This window comes from Hermetia illucens, chromosome 6 (assembly GCF_905115235.1).
Source record: "Hermetia illucens chromosome 6, iHerIll2.2.curated.20191125, whole genome shotgun sequence".
In the NCBI taxonomy this organism is placed as follows: Eukaryota; Metazoa; Arthropoda; class Insecta; order Diptera; family Stratiomyidae; genus Hermetia; species Hermetia illucens.
This window is the reverse complement of record NC_051854.1, coordinates 39,417,702-39,440,147: the sequence shown is the minus strand read 5'-3', so window position 1 is coordinate 39,440,147 and position 22,446 is coordinate 39,417,702. Positions and strand designations below refer to the sequence as shown.

The window sequence follows — 22,446 nt, the reverse complement described above, 5'->3', positions numbered from 1 at the left end:
AATATACTGTATTCTCGCTTGTATCATTCGGACGTGCTATTCTTAATATTCTCGACCACATTTTTTTTCTAATTAAAAAAACCAAAAAATTACTGACGGTTTCGTCCAGGACAGAGGCAACTCATCAGACGCTGCCTCACCTCTGCGCTAGAAGCAGCGTGACCGAAAGTGCCAACAGGTGGAAAAACGCTCTCTTTTATCATAGCAAAAACACGACAAGGTTGCGAATTATATTGGACTAAAACGCCAGTTGTTTTAGTCTAAGCTAGACTAAAGCTGGGTAGTTATTTAGGATATGCGGAATCCACATCCACATGATGGTGGACCGGACCAAATGAGGAGCAACTTACTCCAACGTTTTATAGTCCATGGATCCCTAGTTGGGGGCATAGTACCCCAAGCATTAAAAATTAAACAAAAAGGAGCGTTTGTCCACCTGTTGGCACTTTCGATCACGCTACTCCCATGGCAGAGGTGAGGCAGCGTCTGGTGAGTTGCCTTTGCCCTGGACGAAACCGCCAGTGTGGTTATCAAAATCACATATAAAAAGCAATGGAAGTCCCTCCATACACATCTCTATCTCAAGGATATTGTCGTTCCGGTATTCTAATGTACCTCTTCTTCTATTTCTTCAGCCTTTGTCCTGTTCACAAGCGGGGTCGGCTCGCCAATTTGGCTCTATCGAATGACTGATCTGGGTGCAATTTCGAAGCTTTTAAATCCTCATCCAGCGTATCAAGCCACCGTTGTTTCGGTCTGCCTTTTAGTCGTTTACCATCGACTTCGATGTTCAGACCAATCTTGACAAGTGAATTCTCGTTAGAACGAATTGCGTGACCATACCATCGAAGACGCCTCTCTCGCAATTTTTCCATGATCGATGCAACTCCATAACGATCGCCGATATCCTCATCGGATGTGGTTCCTGGGGGTTTTACGTGAGTACCTGTCTCGTTGACTTAATCTCACGGTCTTCTTAAGACACAGATTGATTTTGTGACCACAATCAGAGCCCCGCTTTGACAAGCAATAACGGTACCAGTCTATACCAAGTGCATGGCTCAGCATTCATACTGGTGAATGCAAGACTTACCTAAATCTCTACCGAACTAGGAGTACGGCACCCGTGTTAAAACGCAACGCCACGCTGAGACCCGAAGGTTTCTGTTCGCTTGAATGCAACCACAACTCCCATGAATCTCCCACGCACATACAACAGGAATTCTCCTGAAGTATGTGAGTCCAGGGGCTATCCCGGTTCCCATAATACTAGTATACCCCTGGTAAGGTTTCGTGACTATTGCCACTTCAGATGAGTTCCGTGCAGACTCGGGTCTGATCGTCCTAATTAGGCTTTGGAGCATTTGCCTACTGCATCACGGACGGCAAGCCAATGCGATACAGCGTCTCCCGGTGCCACCACTATGGAGATTCTCCTCGGCCACTTGGTTTTGGTTCAGCCGACAGGGTTTGCGCCCCGTCTTCCTCCCCGCCACCTCTGAGCACCTCATTTCGGATGTGATCAAAAAGTGTCACGCCACTCGTCCAACGCAACATCATCGTCTCCATTACCGCAAGACGCCGTTCATTGTCTTTTATAGTCGGCCAACACTCAGAACCATAGAGAACGGCAGGACGGACGACATTGCGGTAAATTCTACATTTAAGACGTTCGTTGATACGTTGATCACAAAGAACACCAGTGGTGGAACGCCACTTCATCCAAGTTGCGTTAATGCATGAAGCAATTTCATAACGCAGTTCTCCATTGGCTGATAGTGTTTATCCGAGGTATTTAAAACGCTCAATTCTGAACAGATCACTGCTGCTGACATTCCAAAAGAAAAGTCTTCATACCAGAGTTTTTGGATCACATTCTTCAATTATAGAAGTTTGCTTTTTCTTCTGCAGTTTCCCTAGACGTTCTCAATCGGGTTGATGCTGACCTTCTGCACAGATCAGACGCTTTTCGCGGACCCGGTTAGGGATTCTGCCCTCAGAGTTTCTTTAAAAGTCACCACTTGTGAACAGAGAAATAATGCGGATTGGATGCGATGAAAAACGATATTATCGACCTTTGCACTTAACGCTATAATGGTGGTGACCAAACCATCTCGCAGATTTTCCTTATATTTGAACCATGCAACATCAGAATTTTCCGACTTTCGTGTCCTGTTATGCATCCCCAACCAATGCATATAGACAATGTTTTACGACAGATATTGTACATTTATCATATCCCATACCGCTCTCCCTTTCTCCTACAACAACGGTTAGATCATTCAGTTAAAATAAATCAAATTTCAACTCATCGGAAAGATAACTCTTTTCTAATCATCCACCTTCCATTTCGCATCTCATTTTTTCATGATTATTGTTAGAAGATGCGTTTTGGCAGGCTTTCCGGCACGAAGTCCAAGCTCATTTAGGGGACACTGAATCATTCCCACGTTCATTTTGCATGAGCTTGATTCCTCTAGTTCTCTTTTAGTTTCTGGAAGCGTAAGGTAAGGATTCTTTCTTGCAAACTAGCCTTTTCTACTGCACTAGTTGCTTTCACCCGAAACCGACGAAATTACTCGAACCCTCGAGTAAAAAAAAAATTTAAAGAAACCAGAAAAACCGGTTCATAAGAGGCGCGCGAAATTTTTGTCGTTTTTTCTATTGACTCTCCAATGTTCTGGAGACCAAGAAGATTTCAATATCCTTACACTAAATATAGCCGTATTACTTTTAGTTGAAAACTCGACAAGAATTAATAAAGAAACTCTTAAATTCGAAAGAACTGGCACGCCTGCGAATAAAGGTGTTTCACTAAATTGAACATGAAACCTTTGGGTTGCCTGTAAAAGGGGACAAGGAAAATAATCCAACATACCTCCAAATATACATAAAAACAGATTTATTTACTACATACAAAATGTACTGTACAATATTAGTTCTATAAATCAATAATTAGGCTATGAAGTTGCTACTTGGACGTTCAAAACTCTACCGTCTAGCACATGGTTTGTTTTATTTGATGCACTGTTAAATCCGTCACGTGTACTGAATGTTACAAAAGCATATCCGCGAGACATACCAGTAGCTTTATCGAAAATTACCGATGCAGTTTGTATATGACCGAACTTCGAAAAGTAAAGTTTCAACTCCTTTTGACCCACCGTCCATGGTAGGTTTCCGACGAAAAGTTTTTGAATACTCCGAACGGCGTTCGACATGTTTGCCAGTTTAGTAAGGACACAAGATTATCGCGTTATTTCCAGTAAGTGTATTGTATGACCTCCCATAAAATCGTGTATATTTACTCCAGAAACTTTACCAATATTCTCGGAATTAATGCTAAAACACCGTAAATCCCACTTTTTCAACAACGCCTCAATTGACCAATCTGTACTACGCTCCTGATATGAAAATATAAACTTAGCACCAGGATTCTGATCTAAAAGAAACGATATGGTAACAAGAATATCCTCGAAAACTGACGGATCGTAGAAACAATCAGCCCCAATAATGAAGTCAATAGGTCCTAAACTGAAAACACTATTTAAAAGTAAACCCCAACTAATGCCAAGGACATCAATATCCTGTCCAGGAATTAAATTATTAGCTCGGCAGCAACGTTCGATATGTGCAAGCGATTTGGGAAGAATGCAACTATCACTTAGGGTAACTTGTGCTCCACACTTTGCAGCAAGAATTCCTGGCAATGCCGTGCCTGATCCTATCTCAAGAATACGCTTATCTACCAAATCGTGACGACGTTCCCAAAGGAACCACCCAAGAACTGGTGCACAAGGCCAAGTATAAAATGAATAACCGGCCTGCAAAAGCTGGAATTACAGTAAAGTGTAAATAAATAAAAAGATTATTAGTTGCAAATTATCTGGACAGAAGCTAAAATTACAAGAAAACAACTTCTATACCATATAGAAGTACAGTTTTTGGGATCATACCTATAAACCACATTCATACTTTAATTCTATTAACAAGTCATATTAGCACGCTCATACCAAGTCAAGCAACTGAACGGAATTATTCAAAAAAACTCACACGCATGAGTTGCTTACCCCGATAAAAATAAAGCTATTAAATTAAATTATGATAATTTAAGCGAAAATATTTTAAAAAAACCCAAAACGGAAATAATTCATTCATGAAATACTTGATTTACACTCAGTCAGTCTTCCCCACGGATACCCGACCGCGGGGAAAAAACACATTCGGAAATACGGCCCCGGTGCCGAGTACAACCCCCGGTTCGTAGCAAAGGGCATCTGCGGCTTCTAGTAAATCTAAGTGGCAGCCGTTTTCTAGGGATATCAATTCATCAACGGCATGACTAAATCCTCATTTTCAGTATAAAATGCCCCACTGGACTTTCCTAACAACATAGTAAATAAGTGGCAGCACTGCTCCTCCCTCAAAGATGACTAACTCACTCTGAAAAGAAGGACTGAGCTTCTATTGTTCAAGAAGTGCTTTTTTAGCACTTTATTGTCTCTTATGATTGGTTTCCATCAGTCTAACAAAAATAATGATATAATTAAAATAAAATATTTTAATTTTATGCATTTATATCTCGTTACAGCCGGCGTCCACACTTTCCAGTGGTCAGTACAAAAAGGAAGTGGAAGTACAACGCGTCGGCATCGTGCCAGACAGCAGTTCAGTGCGTCGGAAGAGGTATCCTGCCCGCCCGCAATGCAGTCAGTGGTTGCTGATTCCGATGTGCCGCCACATCACTCCGCCAATTGAAACCGCGCGGGTCCAGCGGACGAACCCGGGATGTCATATCGCCAATAGGGTTACCGGAAGAATCAAGATACTTCGCGGACATTTTTTTAGAGCGTCCCTCGATTCGCCAAACGCCTTCAGCTTCGTCAAGGAGACTCATTTGGGCCCGCCCGAACGTCGAGCTTGAAAGAGTGCTTCCGTCACTCTAGGACTTCAACGGGCCCTAATGAGGATCTGCGAGCATCTCTCGAGGTCCCTGGAGCTGTCGACCTCCGGCGCCATATGTCGGGGAGGTGGAGTCGACCGCAGCTTCGAAACAGGGTTCCTGAGCAGACGCAGCATGCTGGAGACGCTTAACCCTGCTCTGATATCCAGCACAGGATCGACGAGGAGTCGCAGATTTTCTCCGAACTCCTCTCGATAAGCTGTACGAAGGCCGAGGAAGACTTAAGGCAAGAGCTGCCACCACGACGGTTCGTCGCGAGCCATTAAGCCGGCGTTTAGTGTCCAGTGCCAATTTTCAACATCCCAGTGGACTGCAGATGGTATGCCGTGGTCCTGTGGCGTTTGAAACCCAGGAGCTTGCCTAACTCCGAGCAGACTCAATATGCATTCCCTGGTCCATGATGATTACAGCTGGTACACCAAAGCGCGTTTATCCCACATCAAGTCACGATACCAACAGTGAGATTTGACCCGTAACCTTCCGTCCGGCAGCCCAGTGTCTAAACAATGAACCATCCGGGCACGGACTTTGCTTATCGAAAACGAACTATGATCGAGCATTAATTCCAACGACATAAGCTGAATATTCTGATCCTAAACAAAATAAGACAGTACTCCTATCCTTCTGCGGCAATGCGGTTTTATACGCTGGAAAACCAAGTCGTAGCAAACACGAATCTGGTGTCGGTTTGTTTCTGATGGTTACCGCAAGGCGCGCTCTCTTCACCTGCGAGTCGGTTTGTAACTGGCTTCTGACTGTAAGATTTCGGTCCAGGGTAAGGAGTATCACAATCGTACAATGCTACGCACCGACGGAGACTTCGGATATAGTGGAGAAGAATGCTTCCTGCGATCAATTAAACGCAGTTTAGGGGAGGCTTCCTAAAGGTAACATTGTGATCATGATGGGTGATTTAATACCAAGGTGACGCCGAGGTTATTCTCTTATGCGTGTTTACCCATTCCATGTGACAAGCTGTAAATAGCTATGCTCGTAACCACGTGCGACACACCAAGGCGCTACACACTACAACCCCACACACGTAAAAGATGGATGCAGTTTTTTCATCAAATATAGCGTGGGGTACCAAATGAAAGACTCGTTTAATACCTTCCGTTTTGATAGTGATTGCATCCTTAGTGGCCGGAGACGACCAAGAGGCAAGAACTAACTGAAAAACCTAAAAAGATGGCGAAATTGCCCGTGAACATCCACCCGCAAATATTGAAGCTCCCTCATTATATCTGCCGCGAGTTGAGGCAGGAAGATATTGAGGTGTCTTATCCACTAAGTGCGTATTCGGGTTCGAGGCTCGAAGCGCAAAAAATCGCTCTCGAAACAATCCATCAACCCGTGATGTGGCCGTCGCTCTTAAATCCTGCGTGGAAGGATCAACCCAACGCACAGGAGCTCTCCTCGTGACCTCATGCCATCGTCAATGGTTGCGATGCATTGGCAGGTCAAGCTCAGCAGGACTCCATTGTCCTGGAGGGAACGTGAAAGGAAGGTGACGCTGATTGCGTGAAGAATAGTCACGAGACATGTTTCCAATTAGATAAAATCGGGAACGACCAAAAGGGAGTCCGAGGAAATCAGGTAAAATTTCAATGCGCTAAAACAAAAAGAAACGGTAAATTCGGGCAAAATAAAAAAACGATGCGAATTATGTAGAAGACAAGATAGAAAAAATCGAATGAAGCGAAAAAGCAAGCAGAAAAACGAAAATAATGTAAATAACAAAAAAAAAACTTCAAATAATGTCCTAACCCCATTATCATCATCAACGGCGCAACAACCGGTATCCGGTCTGCCGGCCTGCCTTAATAAGGAACTTCAGACATCCTGGGTTTGCGCCGAGGTCCACCAATTCGATATCCCTAAAAGCTGACGGTCATGGTATCGCTCATAGATTTCGTCGTTATGTAAGCTACGGAATCGTCCATCCTCATGTAGGGGGCCAACAATTCTTCGGAGGATTCTTCTCTCGAACGCGGCCAAGAGTTCGGAATTTTTCTTGCTAAGAACCCAAGTCTCTGAGGAATACATGAGGGCTGGCAAGATCATTGTCTTGTACAGAAAGCGCGTTGACCCTATGGTGAGACATTTCGAGCGGAAGTTTCTTGGCTGCCAACAACCGTGCGTTGACTGTTGACTGCCAACAACTGTGCACGGAACCATCATGTACCCAAATATTTTTACATAAAAAATCCACAAAACCTTTCATATCTGAAGCGCCGAGCTTCCTATGTACAATTCTCGTAGTTACGGCAATGCTCAGCCAGTGCGGAAATAGTTTCCTTGCAACTTTACTCTGCATCTCATAAAGAATAATAATTCTCCTATGAAACACTATCATAATTTGGTTAGGATTAGGAATGTGCGCTTCGTTAGGTAATCAAAACCTGTCACGGGTTTCCCTATCACAAGTAGCTCAGAAACAGAGAAGCCTTAGAATACATTCAACAAATTAGGAGACTATTCCACCTTCAAAAGGGGCTTAATCCGGCAGACCCATTCAAACCACACAATTATCCAATCACCTTCCCACTCAATGCACCCCTGGCACTCCGCAATACAAGAGTTAATGACCAGCACCTACCTCGGGGATTATGATTTCAACTTTTTCTTCCGGCGTATTACTATTCACTCGTGGCTTGCTCGAAAACACAAACTTCTTCAGATGTTCAGACGATCCATCGGACATTTGAAAACGACCAGATGTCATTTCAAACCGCATTGGAATATGCGGCTGCGCCAGACTCCTCACGAAATAGCAAACATGAACAATAAATAGCACCGGATAAATGTCAACAGTCAGGTAAGGTGTCAAAAATAATATGAAGCCAACAAGCTAAATGTGCAAGTTTTTCCGAATACTCTTCAACCTTTCTGGTTATGCATTGTTTAATTGATTATATATAATTATTTAAGATTATAAATGTAAAGTTCAAATTCAAAGAAAAATGAAAACATATTTTTTTAGTATAAATATGAACTCGGACAAAATTTCTAAACTCACCCGATTGTTTGGTACTAAATCCAAAACAAAATTGATTCGTCGACTATACGCAGGTGAGTGCGTGCACCGCCATTGATACATAAACAAAACAAAAAGGGTTGACATCGCCTGTCGTCATCATAAACAATTCAATCTGTCAAAAAGTCGCGATGTTATTTTTATTTAACTTACACATATTCTAGCTAATTATCGTAGGAAATTTGCATCACATCGTCATTGTTATCTGTTGCGCGAAGTTAAATCGTCAGATTTCAGGTAGATTTCGTGAAAATGTCGGTAATCGGTCAGTAATCGTCCCATGTGCAAGCGGTGAATTAGCATAGTGAAATTCCGGAAAAGCCGACACAAAATGGGGAAATCGACATCGGATAAATCATTAAAACTGGAATCTTACATAACGCGGCGCAAGCTAAACCCGAATAAAGAGGATAACGAGAAAAAGAAGCGAAAAGATTCGATTCGAAAGGTAATTATTGGTTTGAAAACAAGACGTCAGGGAAGGACTCGGCGAAGGGGAGCAGAGGCCTGCGACTCTCGCGTGTTTATTGGATCAACGCGTCTATAAATAGTTTGGTAGTTATTTCAACTGCGGGCATTAGACCGGTGCCATTCCGGTGCAACACTCAATTGCCGCTTATGTTTATTATTATCCGGTTGCGGCCGGCAATTTTTTCACCACCTCGTCAGAGCATCACAAGCCATGTTGTCTGCACAACCTCATTTACTTGATTGAGGGGAGAGTGAAGCGTCTTTTTTGTGCCATCGCTGATAAGAAGCGCGTGCTTTGCGGGCTAGCTTTCAGCAGGTGTGCGAATTAAGGCTTCTGCAAAGTAATGATACGTGGATTTACGTTTTGGACTTAATTCGAATAATTTTCTTTTTTCCTTGAGTGTGGATTCATATCCAAAAATGTATCTTCAAAACAATGGTTTCAATGCCAATACCTTTTAAGGTTTTGTGTAAAATAAAACCTTATTAAAGTTAGTTTCTTGTGTGTCTGCCACTTATAACAAGTTCCATGATTTTGTGGAGAGCTTGAGGGGGGATCTCTAAATGTATCCCTGTGGGACATCAACTCGTTCTTTTTCTTCAGCCTTTGTCCCGTTCACAAGCGGGGTCGGCTCGTCGTGATCGGCTTCACCATTTGGCTCTATCGAATGCCTGATCTGGGTGCAATCTCGAGGCTTTCAAATCCCCATCCAGCGTATCAAGCCACCGTTGCTTAGGTCTGCCTTTTGGTCGTTTACCATCGACTTCGATGTTCAGACCAATCTTGGCAAGTGAATTCTCGTTTGCACGAACTGCGTGACGCCTCTCTCGCAACTTTTCCACCATCGGTGCAACCCCATAACGATCGCGGATATCCTCATTTCGGATGTGATCTAAACGTGTGACGCCACTAGTCCAACGTAGCATCTTCGTCTCCATTACCGCAAGACGCCGTTCATTGTCTTTTATGGTCGGCCAACACTCAGAACCATAGAGAGCGACTGGGCGGACGACATTGCGGTAAATTTTAGATTTAAGACGTTCGTTGATCCGTCGATCACAAAGGACACCAGTTGTGGAACGCCACTTCATCCAGGTTGCGTTAATGCGTGAAGCAATTTCATAACGCAGCTCTCCATTGGCTGATAGCGTTGACCCGAGGTATTTAAATCGCTCAGTTCTGGACAGATCACTGCCGCTGACAGTGATTGTGCCTGTTTCATGGGGATCGGTCGTCAAAAATTCAGTTTTGTTTAAATTCAATCTGAGACCGTGTTGCATGAGGCGATCATTCCATTTTTGAACAAGTTGCTCGAGAACATTTTTTCTATCAGATGCTAGGAAAACATCATCTGCATAAAGCAGTGTGTAGGGCGCTGGACGTTGGATATCCCGTGTGACGGTGTCCATAACAAGGACAAAGAAGTGTGATGAGAGGGCGCTTCCTTGATGAACACCAACAGAGACACGACGCGGTTTTGATACACCCGCCATACTTCGAACTTTACTTTTCGGATCGTGGTAGAGCGATTGAACCCAGCGCACGAGTTCTTCTGGCACGAAGTGTTGTCGTAAAGCATACCAGATGAGTTCGTGTGGTACACGGTCAAACGCTTTCTCTAGATCCAGAAAGGCAATGTAAAGAGGGCGATGCTTCTCACGGTGTTTCTCCATGAGTAACCGCGCAGCGTGTATTGCGTCAGTAGTTCCACAGTTCTTGACAAATCCGGCTTGATTCACGGTTATTTCAACGATTTCGCGAATACGGTTGTCAAGAATGCATTGAAAAATCTTCATGGTATGGGAAAGCAACCGGATCGGACGGTAATTTGAACATTCTGCTGGGCTACCTTTCTTTTTCCATATTGGAACAGTGGTACTTTCTTGCCAGTCAGATTGTGTTCTTCCTTCCTGAATAACCCGATTAAAGAATTCACTGAGTCACAGTGTTGCGTCCCAGCTCTTCGCTTTCCAGAGCTCAGATGCGATGTCGTCAGGACCTGTTGCTTTCCCCGATTTCATTTGTTTTATGGCCTCCTCGACTTCAATTACGCTGACTGGTGGAACTGCTCCAAATGTCGGCAATGATTGTGGAAGTGGAGGATAAGCAAATTCTTCAGTTGAAATCTGCTCGAAGTATTCTCGCCATCTATCCGTTGCCGCTCGACGGTTGGTAAGCAAAGTACCGTTCTTGTCATTAACACAACAGAAGTGTTCGATATCCTGTGTGCGTTCATCACGGCTTTTAGCAAGTCGATACAGATCTCTCTCGCCATCCCGAGTGTCCAGTTTATCGTAAAGATTTTTGAAATGGTTCGCTCGGGCGACAGCGACCGCTTTCTTTGCTTCCCGGTTGGCATTCTTATAAATTTGCCAATTAGCAGGTGTTTTATCGTCGAGAAATTTGTGGTAGAGGCGTTTCTTTTCACGGAACTTCATTTCAACATCATCATTCCAAACCCAAGTATCTCGGTTGATGTACCGCTTACACGGCTTGGTGACCCCGAGGGTTGCAGAGGCCGCTTTGTGGATCGTGTCTTTCATTTGGTTCCATGATTCTTCCACACTCGTAATGGTTGGCAATCGTATGAGTGAGACCGTTTCTTCTTTCTTCTCACCAAATCACCACCATTTAATGCGCGACGGGCCAGTGCGTTCCTCATGCTGTTTTATCGGTGGCTTAATTCGCAGGACGCCAATCAACGGCCGATGTTGAGGTGCGATGGTCTTATAGGGAACGACTTTGCAATCAGTGACAGTGGTAAAATGTTGGCGTCTTATGAGAATATAGTCGATTTGCATTTTATTGTTCCCACTATAAAATGTGGGAAGATGAGACAATCGTTTGATGAACCATGTATTCATAAGTACAAGGTCATGGGTGTCCGCAAAATCGATTATACGCTCGCCACCTTCATTGCGCGCTCCGAACCCCTTTCCCCCATGGCACCTGTTACCGTCTGCCTTTTCACCCACATGACCATTAAGGTCGCCGGCAATGATTATGTAATCGTCAGCAGGCACGTGACAAGTCTTTTCATCGAGAAGTTGCCAGAAGGCATCTTTCTCGGCATCAGGTCGACCTGTTTGTGGTGCATACGCGGTGAAGAAGTGAATAGTGCGATCAGCTGATATAATGGTGAGCTTCATCAGCCGATCATCAAATCGTTCGACTTCTTTAATGGCATCACGGAAACCCTCTGAGATGGCAATGCCAACACCATATTGAGTGTGTGGGTTACCAAAATAGAGAAGTTTGTAGCCATTTTTACCGCGTTCGTGTTCAATGTCGCAGCTTTTGGCACCAGACCATCGGGTTTCTTGCAGAGCGCAGATGTCAATGCACCTTTTCCGAAGGGCTCTTGCGAGTTTCTCCGTCTTTCCAGTTAGGGTACCAGCATTTAGCGTGCAGGTACGTATTTGTTTTGTTCGTTGTGCGCGGACTAACTTGCTTACGTCCTAACGCCGTCCATGCGTCAAGAACCCTTGCCCATTTCTCGACAGGACCGGGGCCCGTCCTGCCGCGTCGACTGAGGTGGACGCCCTAGAATTTCTCCGAGGCTTGTGACTCAATCCGATCATCATGTTTGTAACGACATTGTATGCATTTTCTTGGTCGACCTGTCGCGGGGCCAATACGAATTGCAGGGCATGCCGAGCCTAGCGGCATGCTCCTCTATTTGCGAGTGCCCCGCGCAGACCGCCGTAATCTTGTATGCATTTGCATGGGTCTGGCATAAGAATTCTCGCGATCGAGCTATGTTATAAGCGGGATAAATCCTCCTTGACTTGGCACAGATGGTAATCCTTCGCCATCCGTGACTGCTAAGTAGGTAGTGCAAGTAGATTCCGCCCTTGACAATCGCCAGCTAGACATCGAATGTACCCGCCGAAGGACTGCCAATAGCAGAGCTTCGCCTGGCCAATCCGTCATTCTCCTCTATGTTCCTATGCTCGGGAACCCAAAAGAGGTTGACTTTGAGTTCACCGCGATTTTGCACTGCCCCACCAGCCTGAAGAATGTCATCGCTGAGTGCAAGCCATCGACAGACTTCCAGTATCGCCAGTACTTTTGCTTGGAATACACTGGCGAAACCTGGGAGACCATACGACTCGAATACACTGTGTGTATTTGAGAAAACCCCCGCATCGATTCCATAGACCATATTTGATCCATCGGTGAAGAGTACTGTGTCATCACCTTGCAACACGCCGCCGGTCTTCCACTCTGCCCTGGCTGCAAAGGCCACAGCAAAGTTTCCCTTGAAGTTTAACTTTCGGTTGCATAGTCCGTGGGAATGCCCAGATTTCCCGAAGTACTTCGTTCAGGATATTACTGGGGCCGTAGGGCTGTACATTGAGAGCATCTGCGGGTAGGACTACAGAGCACCTGCACACCTCGTTTTTTGAATCCTATTAAGCTTCGTTCTATTGTACTTTTGCTCAAAGCCTACCACCATACAATAGAGCCTACGTTAGGATTGGATGCACCGCAGCGGTGAACATCCAGAGAACCATCCTCGGCCAAAGACCTCATTTCTTTGCAAAGGTTCTATGGCAGGCTTTCTTAACCCTCTGTTCTATATTCGATCTCCAATTTAGTTTTGGATCCCCGATTGCACCCAGATTATATTCGATCTCCAATTTAGTTTTGGATCCCCGATTACACCCTGATACTTTACATTGAAAGACAGACCAATCTTGGTTCATTCAGCCGTGGTAGGTGGGATTCAGGTGCCCTTGCTTTGTTGGTGAGTAGTATCAATTCCGTTTTGGTTGCATCTGGAATTAAGTGTTCTCCCAGATGTATCGACCTACTTTGCACAAGTGCCGGACACTGTCCCAGGACGTGAATAGAGGTTTCGTCCTTCTCCTCACAGAACCTGCAGGCAGTGTCCGTAGATATCCCTAGCTTCCCTAGGTGATAGTTCAGCCGACTATGACCAGTGAGAATTCCCACTATGATTCGGAGGTTCTTTTTGGTGAGGTTTAAGCAATCCTTTGTACGCATGGGTTCGTATCCCAAAATATGCACCCTGGACTACTCCATCCCTGGTAAGCCCGCCCAATATAGTTCCCTCAACCGTTTGCAGATTAAAGGAGGGACATTTGTCTATGGCGTAAATTCCCGCCTAGAATATACTAGTGTACCTGCCTCTGGCTCAAAGTACATTTTCCTTGGAACAATGACACCGGCACCCTCTGCTGTGAGGGATCCGTCAGTGTACCAAATAATCAGTTGCTGGTTTAAGCCGTATGTCGCAGCCACGCTCTCCCAGTTTGCCTTGTTACTCCAACGTGTTTCAAACTTCTTATCGAAGTGAAACCTCGTTGTCATGTTGTGCCTCGGTATCAGTAATTCGGGATACCGCCTAGAAAGGATATCAATCTTCCTTCGATTTAGGCAGCTCCCCGCCTCACTCATACTACCGGCCATCCTGAATATTGATCTCCTTGCCTGCATCTGTATGTGCAGATGGAGAGGGGTTAATCCCATAAGGACCTCCAGGGATGCCGTTGGGCATGTCCTCATTGCCCCACTGATACACACGCAAGCCAGCCTTTGGAGCTTATGTAATCCCTTGGCTTGTGTGCTGAGTTGGGTCCTTTCTGCCCAGATTACCGCTCCATAGGTAATCATTGGCCTTACTATTGCAGTATATATACAAAGTAGTATCTTCGGGCTGCAACCCTATTTTTTTCCTGCTATGGATCTGCAAGTCATTAGAGCCCTCGTGGCTTTTCGACAAGTGTTTCCGACATGAGTAATTTTTCCAATACGTAAGATATCCCTCCAATCCAATACTGGTCAAGGCTTCCTTGATGTCGTTGGTAGTAACGTTGTTAAATGCTCCCTCTATATCCAAAAAGGAAGCTAGGGTATACTGCTTGTACTGCATTGACCGCTCAACCATGCCAATTACCTCGTGGAGAGCGGTTTCTGTGGATTTGCCTTTGAGGTAGGCATGCTGGGACTTAGAGAAAGGCGTTCTCTCTTGCCTTGATTCATGGTAATTTGAATAAGGTCCTGAATACGGCTACCTAAAACGCGTTCAGGAACGTTCGCGGTATGAACTGGAATGCTTTTATTTTCCAATATTGCAAGGATCGAGCTGATTGTTTGGATGGTCAGTAAGCAACATATGGTTCTGGTCATTAACACAATAGAAGTGTACTATATTCGGTGGATCGGCTTTTGTCAAGCAGTTGGAGATCTTTCTCATTGTTTTAATTGTTCACTTTATGGTAAACAATAACAGAGATTTTCTTTGCTTTCCGGCTGGTGCTCTGCACCATGGGAGTCTAGGGTGACCTACTCGTCGGCTAATCTGGGAAAGTGAATTTCATTACATGGCGGAGTCAGCAATACATTCGTCGTTCGTCATTCGTCATTCTAATCATCATCATCAGCAGATGGTGACAAGGCTGGAGCTTTTCAGTAAGAGTAGTGGTCACTTTACTTGTGCTGCTCCCATATAACAGCACAGAAAGAACATTGCATTTCAAAATTTAAGACAAGGCAGTGAAGGCGGATTCAGCCTCGAGTAACTTGAAGCTCGGTGCCATTTTGAAATCTTACTTTACACGTGTTATTTTGCACAATTATATAATGTTTGAAAATACCTATTCGTTTCTCCGGAATGCCCCTTCTGTGTACAGTATTGCATATCCACTCCCTGTGGATGATGCTGAAAGCCTTCTCAAAATCGATGAAGACCGCAGGAAGCTCGCAAATACCCCTCCAGTTGTAGCACTCAAGAGGGCATGCCTTCTTCGGAATTTTAACGATTTCCTTCCAATCACTAGGAAAGATAAAGAATTTACGGATGTGTGCAAGCAGTGACTCCACAAAGACTGCCGGGGCTGCGTTGAACACATTCGCAAGTGGTAAAACCTCATATACCGTAGACCGTATAATATGGTTGGAAACCGTGGTAAAATGTTCCTTTCATTTCTTAAGCTGTCTGTCCTCTTTGATAAGAAGTCTATCATTAGTGTCGCTCATAGCACCATTAAGAGACTTAAGACACCACGAGTTAGTACTTTCGTGGTAGTAGCGAAGTTGTAATTATTGTGACAGCTTCTCCTACCTGAATAGTGCATCATTTGTCATGGTGCCCGTTAGACTTGATTTTCCGAGCTACCGGAGCTCAAGGGACTCATGTTCGCCCCGAATCGAAGCGGGAATGAAAGCCTCAGATTCTATACGCTCCTCAGTCCGTCTCCACGTCGTATCAGTCAGCCAGTTCTTATGGCGCTTTTCCGGACGTGCCAAGAACTTGATTTACATCGGGGAAAAGATCTGTTTGATACCGTTTCTCAGGAAAAGATGTCAGGCCTGGCGGATGCGGTAAGCATTATTTCGACATGGAATTCATGCTTACTACTAGCAAACTTGCCAAAAGAATACAAACGGATAGCGCCGCAAGATGGAGAGAAGTGCTGACTCCAGTCCTAACATATTATCCAGCTTAACCCTGCAATATATCACTATAGTTGAAGCAAGCGAACATTCTGGGAAGCCTCGATACTATCATCGAGAAGCATTCGTAACTGACGCAAGCAAAACTTTATAGTTGAAAAAATAGCCCGGCTGCGAGGGGCGGTAGTCGTTTCTAAAGATTAATCAGTTTCGTGAGTATCAGGCTGCTGATAACAAGTTTTTCTTCCCTTTGGTCACCTTTTACGACAAGTGGGGAATATTTTGTGTGAATTCTACAATCACAACTCACAAGGGTGGTGCACCAACTTCCCGGCCTAATAGAAAATAACATTTGTCCCTTTGTGTCAGCTATTCCCTGAGAGGTAAAGGCGTTATAGGGTCATTTAGACTGCAGTGACTCCTCTCTCCTCTCTTAAGAGGTCTTGAGGCAATCTACGGCGGAGTTACAGAGGTTTCTTCAAGAATTCCTACGGTCCAAAAAATTGTACAGATCAAAAGAAGGTACAAGAATTGGCACTTTTCGGCGAAATTACGAACCATTTTCAATTTTAAAAGCATAAAGCTTTCAATTTCATTGCATTATAACTTTGCAAGAAACACTTTCATATACTTACAGATATCTCTGATCCTGCAAAAAGGCGAAACATCTCGAACACCAGAAGAACTTCGACTTCTTGAATCTTTTTCGGATATAGTTCGTGCTATCTCAAAACGAAAAGCTCGCAACCAACTGTACAAAGATCGTGTCATTGAAAAGGAGGATCCCATTGAAGTTATTGAAAGAAAGTCTGAACGTTTAGCTCAAATAATTTCGCGAGCTAAACATCTGGTTTGCTACACGGGCGCTGGCATTAGTACTTCTGCTAAGATACCAGATTATCGTGGCAGTCAAGGTATTTGGACACTTCTACAACAAGGAAAAGAGATTGGGAAACATGACCTGTCGCTTGCCGACCCAACCTATACACATATGGCACTGTACGAATTACACCGAAGAAAGATGCTGCGATTTGTAGTCTCTCAAAATTGCGATGGGTTACACTTGAGGGCGGGACTCCCGAAAGCTTCCCTGTCAGAAGTGCACGGGAACATGTATGTGGAGGTTTGCAAAAATTGTAAGCCAAATGTGGAATACTGGAGGCTGTTCGACACGACCGAGCTAACAGCGAGATTCTACCACAACACGAACCGTCGATGTCACATTTGTAGTAAACCTTTGAGCGATACTATAGTTCATTTTGGTGAAAGGGGCAACTTAAAATGGCCTCTCAATTGGGCCGGGGCTTGTGCTCACTCTGAGAAGGCTGATGTCATCTTATGTATAGGATCGAGTTTAAAGGTCCTCAAAAAATACTCGTGGCTCTGGCAAATGGATAGGCCACTGAAGAAGCGCGCGAAACTTTGTGTAGTTAATTTACAGTGGACACCGAAAGACAAACTCGCTACTCTTAAAATCAACGGAAAATGCGACGATGTGATGAAACTAGTTATGAAGTACTTGAACATTAAAGTCCCCGATTATAACCGCGGCAAAGATCCAATTTTTTCCCATGCGAGTCTCCTTTGCCCCGAGGAACTGCATACAGTTTCGCAGCCAATGCTCAAGAAGATAAAAAAAGAGGAAGAGGAAGAAGAGGAGCCATCGTGTGAGGAAAACGACAATGTTTTACCGGCATTTAGTAGTAGTGACACTGAGTCGAGGAGCGCTGGGGACTCTGAAAATAGTAGTACTCCTAAAAAATGTTTTATAACTGATCAGAAAGAAAATACTGAAGACTTGAGGAAGAAATCGTTAACACCGATCAAAAAACCGGTCCCAAGCCCGTTGAAGAACTTACCAATTAAAACCGTTCCTTATGTTAAGACTAGTTTAAATTCAAAGCATTTAATTTTGGCGGAAGCTGAAAAGTCCTCGTCGAGTGAGGAAGATGAATCAGACTGTGAAGGTGTTCGTGAAAAAGATGATCTCAAGAGTGATTCAGACGTGCCAACGGATAAACGGGTAGCAAGCCGTACTACATTGAACGAAAGCCAAGTTGAAGAAGGAAAGAATAAGTGCACGGATCAGAATAAATCAACCAAGCTACAATCGGGCGAGCGAACCCAGGAAGAATTTAAAGCCTCTCTTCATACCACTGAAGCAGATTCTGCGCAGAAATTTCAATTTCAGGGAAATGGTATTGAAAAAAATAGTTTGGCGAGACATTCCGCGCCAGTCCCTACAATAAGCTTGCAAGATCCAGTTCAAAATGGTTGTGATATTGAATCTTACCCAGTTTCAAATAGCCCCCGAGAGAAATGTTACAAACTCGAAAATACTCAGGTGGACATTACGAAAGCTAATATTAACGATTCCGCCCCCAATTGTCCCCCATCGGAAACAGAGACCAACGAATCGAAACCGAAAACAACTGATACACAAGCGCAGCCTTTAGATAGTGAAATAATTCGAAAAACAGATTTGACGAACAGTATTAGTCCTAAGGTAGTAGAAGATAGAAATCGTGCAAACTGTGATACCTTCAACGGAACACCAAGCATGGATAAAAAGCATTTTAATTCGAATGATCAATTGACAAACGAGGTAACAGCGATAAAAACAGAAGTAACTGATGCGTTAACAAGTGCTTTCTCCATGCTTCAAAAACAAAGTGATCCACTTAAGAGTGGCATTAGCAGCATGACCAGATTGAATCAGAGACAGTTATATGGAATCAATACCTTGGATTTAGCCCAATTGGCGAGTTCTGAAGATTATTATCGTAATTTTTTAGAATACTGCCGAGCGGTAGAGCAGAGGTTGCCCTATTGGTACGACGTAGGCTATGCCTATTCTGGACTACATAGCATTATTCAGCCTCCACCTCCCGAAATCGATCTGTGGAGTTCGAGAATAGTGCCAATTTTCAATATGAATAAAAGCGAGGCCGAATGCGAGTTCTGTTTCGAAAACTACGCAGAGTTCAAATGCCAATTCTATCCTAAATTTAATCCAGAATTTGCCATTAAAAACTATCGTAACAATAAACTGGTCGTATGTGAGTGTTGCGATTACACTGATGATGAAGAGGATGAGAATGCAGAAAATTTGGATGATACTAAGCCTGATTTAAACGTCGGGAATGCGAAGAAGTGCGAAAAACGTGCCAAACTCGATATGCAAATACTTAAAGAACCAGCGAAAATCCAAGCGGGATGGTACGGGAAAGGTTATAGGAAGAACTTCCGCAAGCGAAAGCGGTAATTGGTCTATTGCCTTTTTAGTATTGTGTAATTTCAATTTCTAGATTATATACGTAAATTGTAATTATTGATAAGTTAATTTAACATTTTTTGTATTTGATTTCGATGCGAGATTTTATCGATATTTAGTAGTTATTAAGTATAAAATTCAATAAATAGAATGATTTTTGTGTATATGATGCCTTTTATTCGTGGGACACTAAAAGTTTAGGTGTTTGTATTTAACAACGTTCAATACACAATTTCAAAAAAGTGCTCCTATTATAATTCAGGGATATTAGAAATTATACTGATTTCCGTCCGTAGCTATTTTCTTTCTGCACAAAACTCGTTCTTTTCACAATGACTGCCAACAACTTCTTCACTTTTTTTTCTTATTATTATTTTGTATTTGACGTTTCTCGCCACCTACTCTGTTCCTCACTCTTGTAGGGAAGTCTGAACTGAGTGGAGTGCCGGTGGCGTCATCTGTCCGCTGGTATTCGTGACATTCGAAATAAATTTCGAATGCCGCGAATCCTGCCGCACCACAAAAGTATGATTATGGATTTCAGAGTGGAGAACTGGAGAATGCCTAACAAGAAGTCCTTCTCTGATCATAATTGGATATTTTTCAGTCTAAATTTCGCTATAGAGGTCTCTTACCCTTTCAGAGAACTCAGAAAGAAGTTTAATCACAATAAAATCAAAGTGGTCAAACTTCGAAGTTCTAGAAAAGGCACTGAAAGTCTCGTGCAGTAAAAAGACATTGCCAGCGTGGTAGAATGAAAATCTGTCATCCTTAGGAAGTTAACCAGAGAGGACTTTAGCATCTGTTCTGGAAACGAATATTGGCAGCCATACGAAGACTGCGTGAAGAGGTGAAAACGGCGATCAAGACTACCAAGAAGCAGTCCTGACTGAGCTGTTGAGAATATATTGAAAGCACCACCGAACCTGAGAGACTCAATAAGATCCTGGCAATGGAACATAAGAGCTCATCCTTTTTTTTAAAAAAATCAGCTCCTGGACGGAATCTTGTGATAAAACCCTGGGGCTGCTAATTAAGCGCCAGGAAGAAAGACTGTGAAATAGAGCCTTACTTGGAGGGTATGCGTGAAAATGCATGATGATCTGCAACTACTGAAGATAAGATCAGCTTCTCCGCATATGAATCTGCGGGCCCAAATGGCATAATGTCAACTATGCTCCAGAAACACCAAGAAAGGTTTGTGTCACAACTTGTAGAGATTTACCGGAGTTGCATTTCATTCGCATGTGGTTTGCATATCGAAAGCAGGCAGGCGAGGAAATGGGTCCGCATACTGAAGACCTTAGTGCATCTTGTACATCAACTTAAGGACGATCATGAAGAGGGCGGCCTACTTCAAGTCTCAACACGCCTCAAAGTAAAATCCACCAAAGATCTTCATATTTCTTAAGGGGGTCATCCCGTGTGTCGGTTTGGAGAAATCGATTTTTTTGTAATTGCATCTATATATAGTGGAGAATATGCGGGCAAAGGGATTTGCCGATATTCGGAGTCGTTCAGAAATTACAGGGTTAAACAGGTAAGGAGTTTGAAGCCTTGGCTAGAGTACTCGATGAGAAAGAGCATCGAATCTTTTTTTACCTGTTAGTTTTTTACCTGAGCCTTATAAATTCGAGCACAGGTATAAATATAAAAAGATGGAAAACCAATCAATTGTCTAAACTTATTTGCTGTTTGGAATAAAAAGGATAATCCAGTCTAGAGTGAGCACTGAAAGGCTTTCAAGCTATACTCAATTATGTTTTGTTGTAAGTATTGTGCTGTTTGTGTGTTCAGTGATTTCTTTAAATGGATTGTACGAAGGGAGATCGCTTTAACGTTCAACGTCATGCTCGCACAAAAAAACGAGTATTTCATGGAAATCGATACTTATCAGAGAAGAAAAAGAACTTCGCATCAACATCAGCAAAGAAACTTTTAGCAAGCATGAACATGGATGTTCCAATTGCGACAAGTTTTGTATATTGTATATTGGATTTTGCTGGAGTTTTCTCCGGTATTTCTGCAAATAATAAAATATACGTAGTAGTAAAAAAGGAATCTGTAGGACATGTCGAGAAAAGAATGGGAACGCGGCTTAGAAATGCAAAGAAGAATCACAAAGGCATTGGTGGAAAAGGGGCTGGAAAACTTACTGATAAGGTTATTAACGACCTCACTAGCTATTCGTCGACACGCAAATTCGATAGAAGAAATGAAGCAAGAAATTTGGGCAACTTTCTTCCATAAATGTTCTACAGACGAAAGTTCTCAGCATCAAAATTGTCCAGTAGGCGAGGACAGTTGGTGCAATGGCGCAAAGCGGAAGCTAAAGGAGAACTGGATAGTTTCCACCACGAGAAGGCACCTTTGACTGAAGAAGTTCAAAGAGTCATCAAACCAATCTAAGAAGATTTGTCACGAGATGATATCTTGAAAAGATGTTTAGGAGCAGAGACCCAGAATAACAATGAGTCACTAAATACATTGATCTGGATTTTCGCTCTTGAACACCTTCATTCTGGGGCCAAGATCGTAGAAATAGCCACTTTTCTGGCTGTAATTATTTTCAACGAAGGATTCAATGGCATTCTCAAAATCCTAGTGACAATGGGATGTCATGTTGGTCACATATGTCAGGTTTATGTCGACCGCCGTAATGAAGCGCGAATTTGGCGGTCCGAACGACGATCGTCTGACCTCGCTAAAAGAGCCTGAATTGAAACCAGAGAGCAACAATTGGCCTTACAAGACAAGGGTGCTCTCTATGGACCAGGTATAGCAGATTAATGGTGAGTCAAAATTTTACTGTTGATAATCACATTTAAATTTTCAAATGCATTTTTCTCGAAACTGCATCTTGAAAATCGGCTGCCACCATAGCTCAAAATCGATCCAACCAAATTCTTTGAAATTTTCACGACTTCTTTAATACATATTTCTACGGTCCGCAAACTAGGGTAATTGCAATCGGACGGGTCGTTTTTTTTTATTCATAAAAAAAGCCGTAAAAAAACACCAAAATCCAAAAAATTAATTGAAGTAATAAAAACTTGTTGTTTCTTTTTCGTTGGTGTAGGTATTTTATTCTTGCAAATACCGATGTTTCGGGAACCACTTGTTCCCTTCATCAGTGCTAACTTGTTAGCATAGAATAAAATACCCACACCAACGAAAAAGAAACAACAAGTTTTTATTACTTCAATTAATTAATCGTTGGAAACACCGCATAATTTCACTCTGATCAAAAAATTAAGTTTAAAAGCCCACCAAAAGTT

The 22,446-nt window shown here is 43.2% G+C and overlaps 3 protein-coding genes across 3 annotated transcripts; 1 reads left to right on the top strand and 2 right to left on the bottom strand.

Moving 5' to 3' along the window:
* Positions 1-2,885: 2,885 nt before the first annotated feature.
* LOC119659208 (SRA stem-loop-interacting RNA-binding protein, mitochondrial) lies at positions 2,886-3,254 on the bottom strand. Its single transcript, XM_038067176.1, has one exon. It carries the CDS (start codon positions 3,219-3,221, stop codon positions 2,961-2,963), a length of 261 nt encoding a protein of 86 aa, XP_037923104.1. The 5' UTR covers positions 3,222-3,254; the 3' UTR covers positions 2,886-2,960.
* Positions 3,216-7,786, bottom strand: LOC119659207 (methyltransferase-like protein 23). The gene is made up of 2 exons (XM_038067175.1): positions 7,563-7,786; positions 3,216-3,833 (listed from the first exon to the last, which is right to left on the bottom strand). Exons 1-2 carry the CDS (start codon positions 7,698-7,700, stop codon positions 3,249-3,251), a joined length of 723 nt encoding a protein of 240 aa, XP_037923103.1. The 5' UTR covers positions 7,701-7,786; the 3' UTR covers positions 3,216-3,248.
* Positions 7,787-8,085: 299 nt separating this feature from the next.
* On the top strand, positions 8,086-19,332 carry LOC119659206 (NAD-dependent protein deacetylase Sirt7). Its single transcript, XM_038067174.1, has 2 exons — positions 8,086-8,448; positions 16,532-19,332. The coding sequence occupies exons 1-2, from the start codon at positions 8,332-8,334 to the stop codon at positions 19,157-19,159; spliced, it is 2,745 nt and encodes a 914-aa protein (XP_037923102.1). The 5' UTR covers positions 8,086-8,331; the 3' UTR covers positions 19,160-19,332.
* The last annotated feature ends 3,114 nt before the right edge of the window (positions 19,333-22,446 follow it).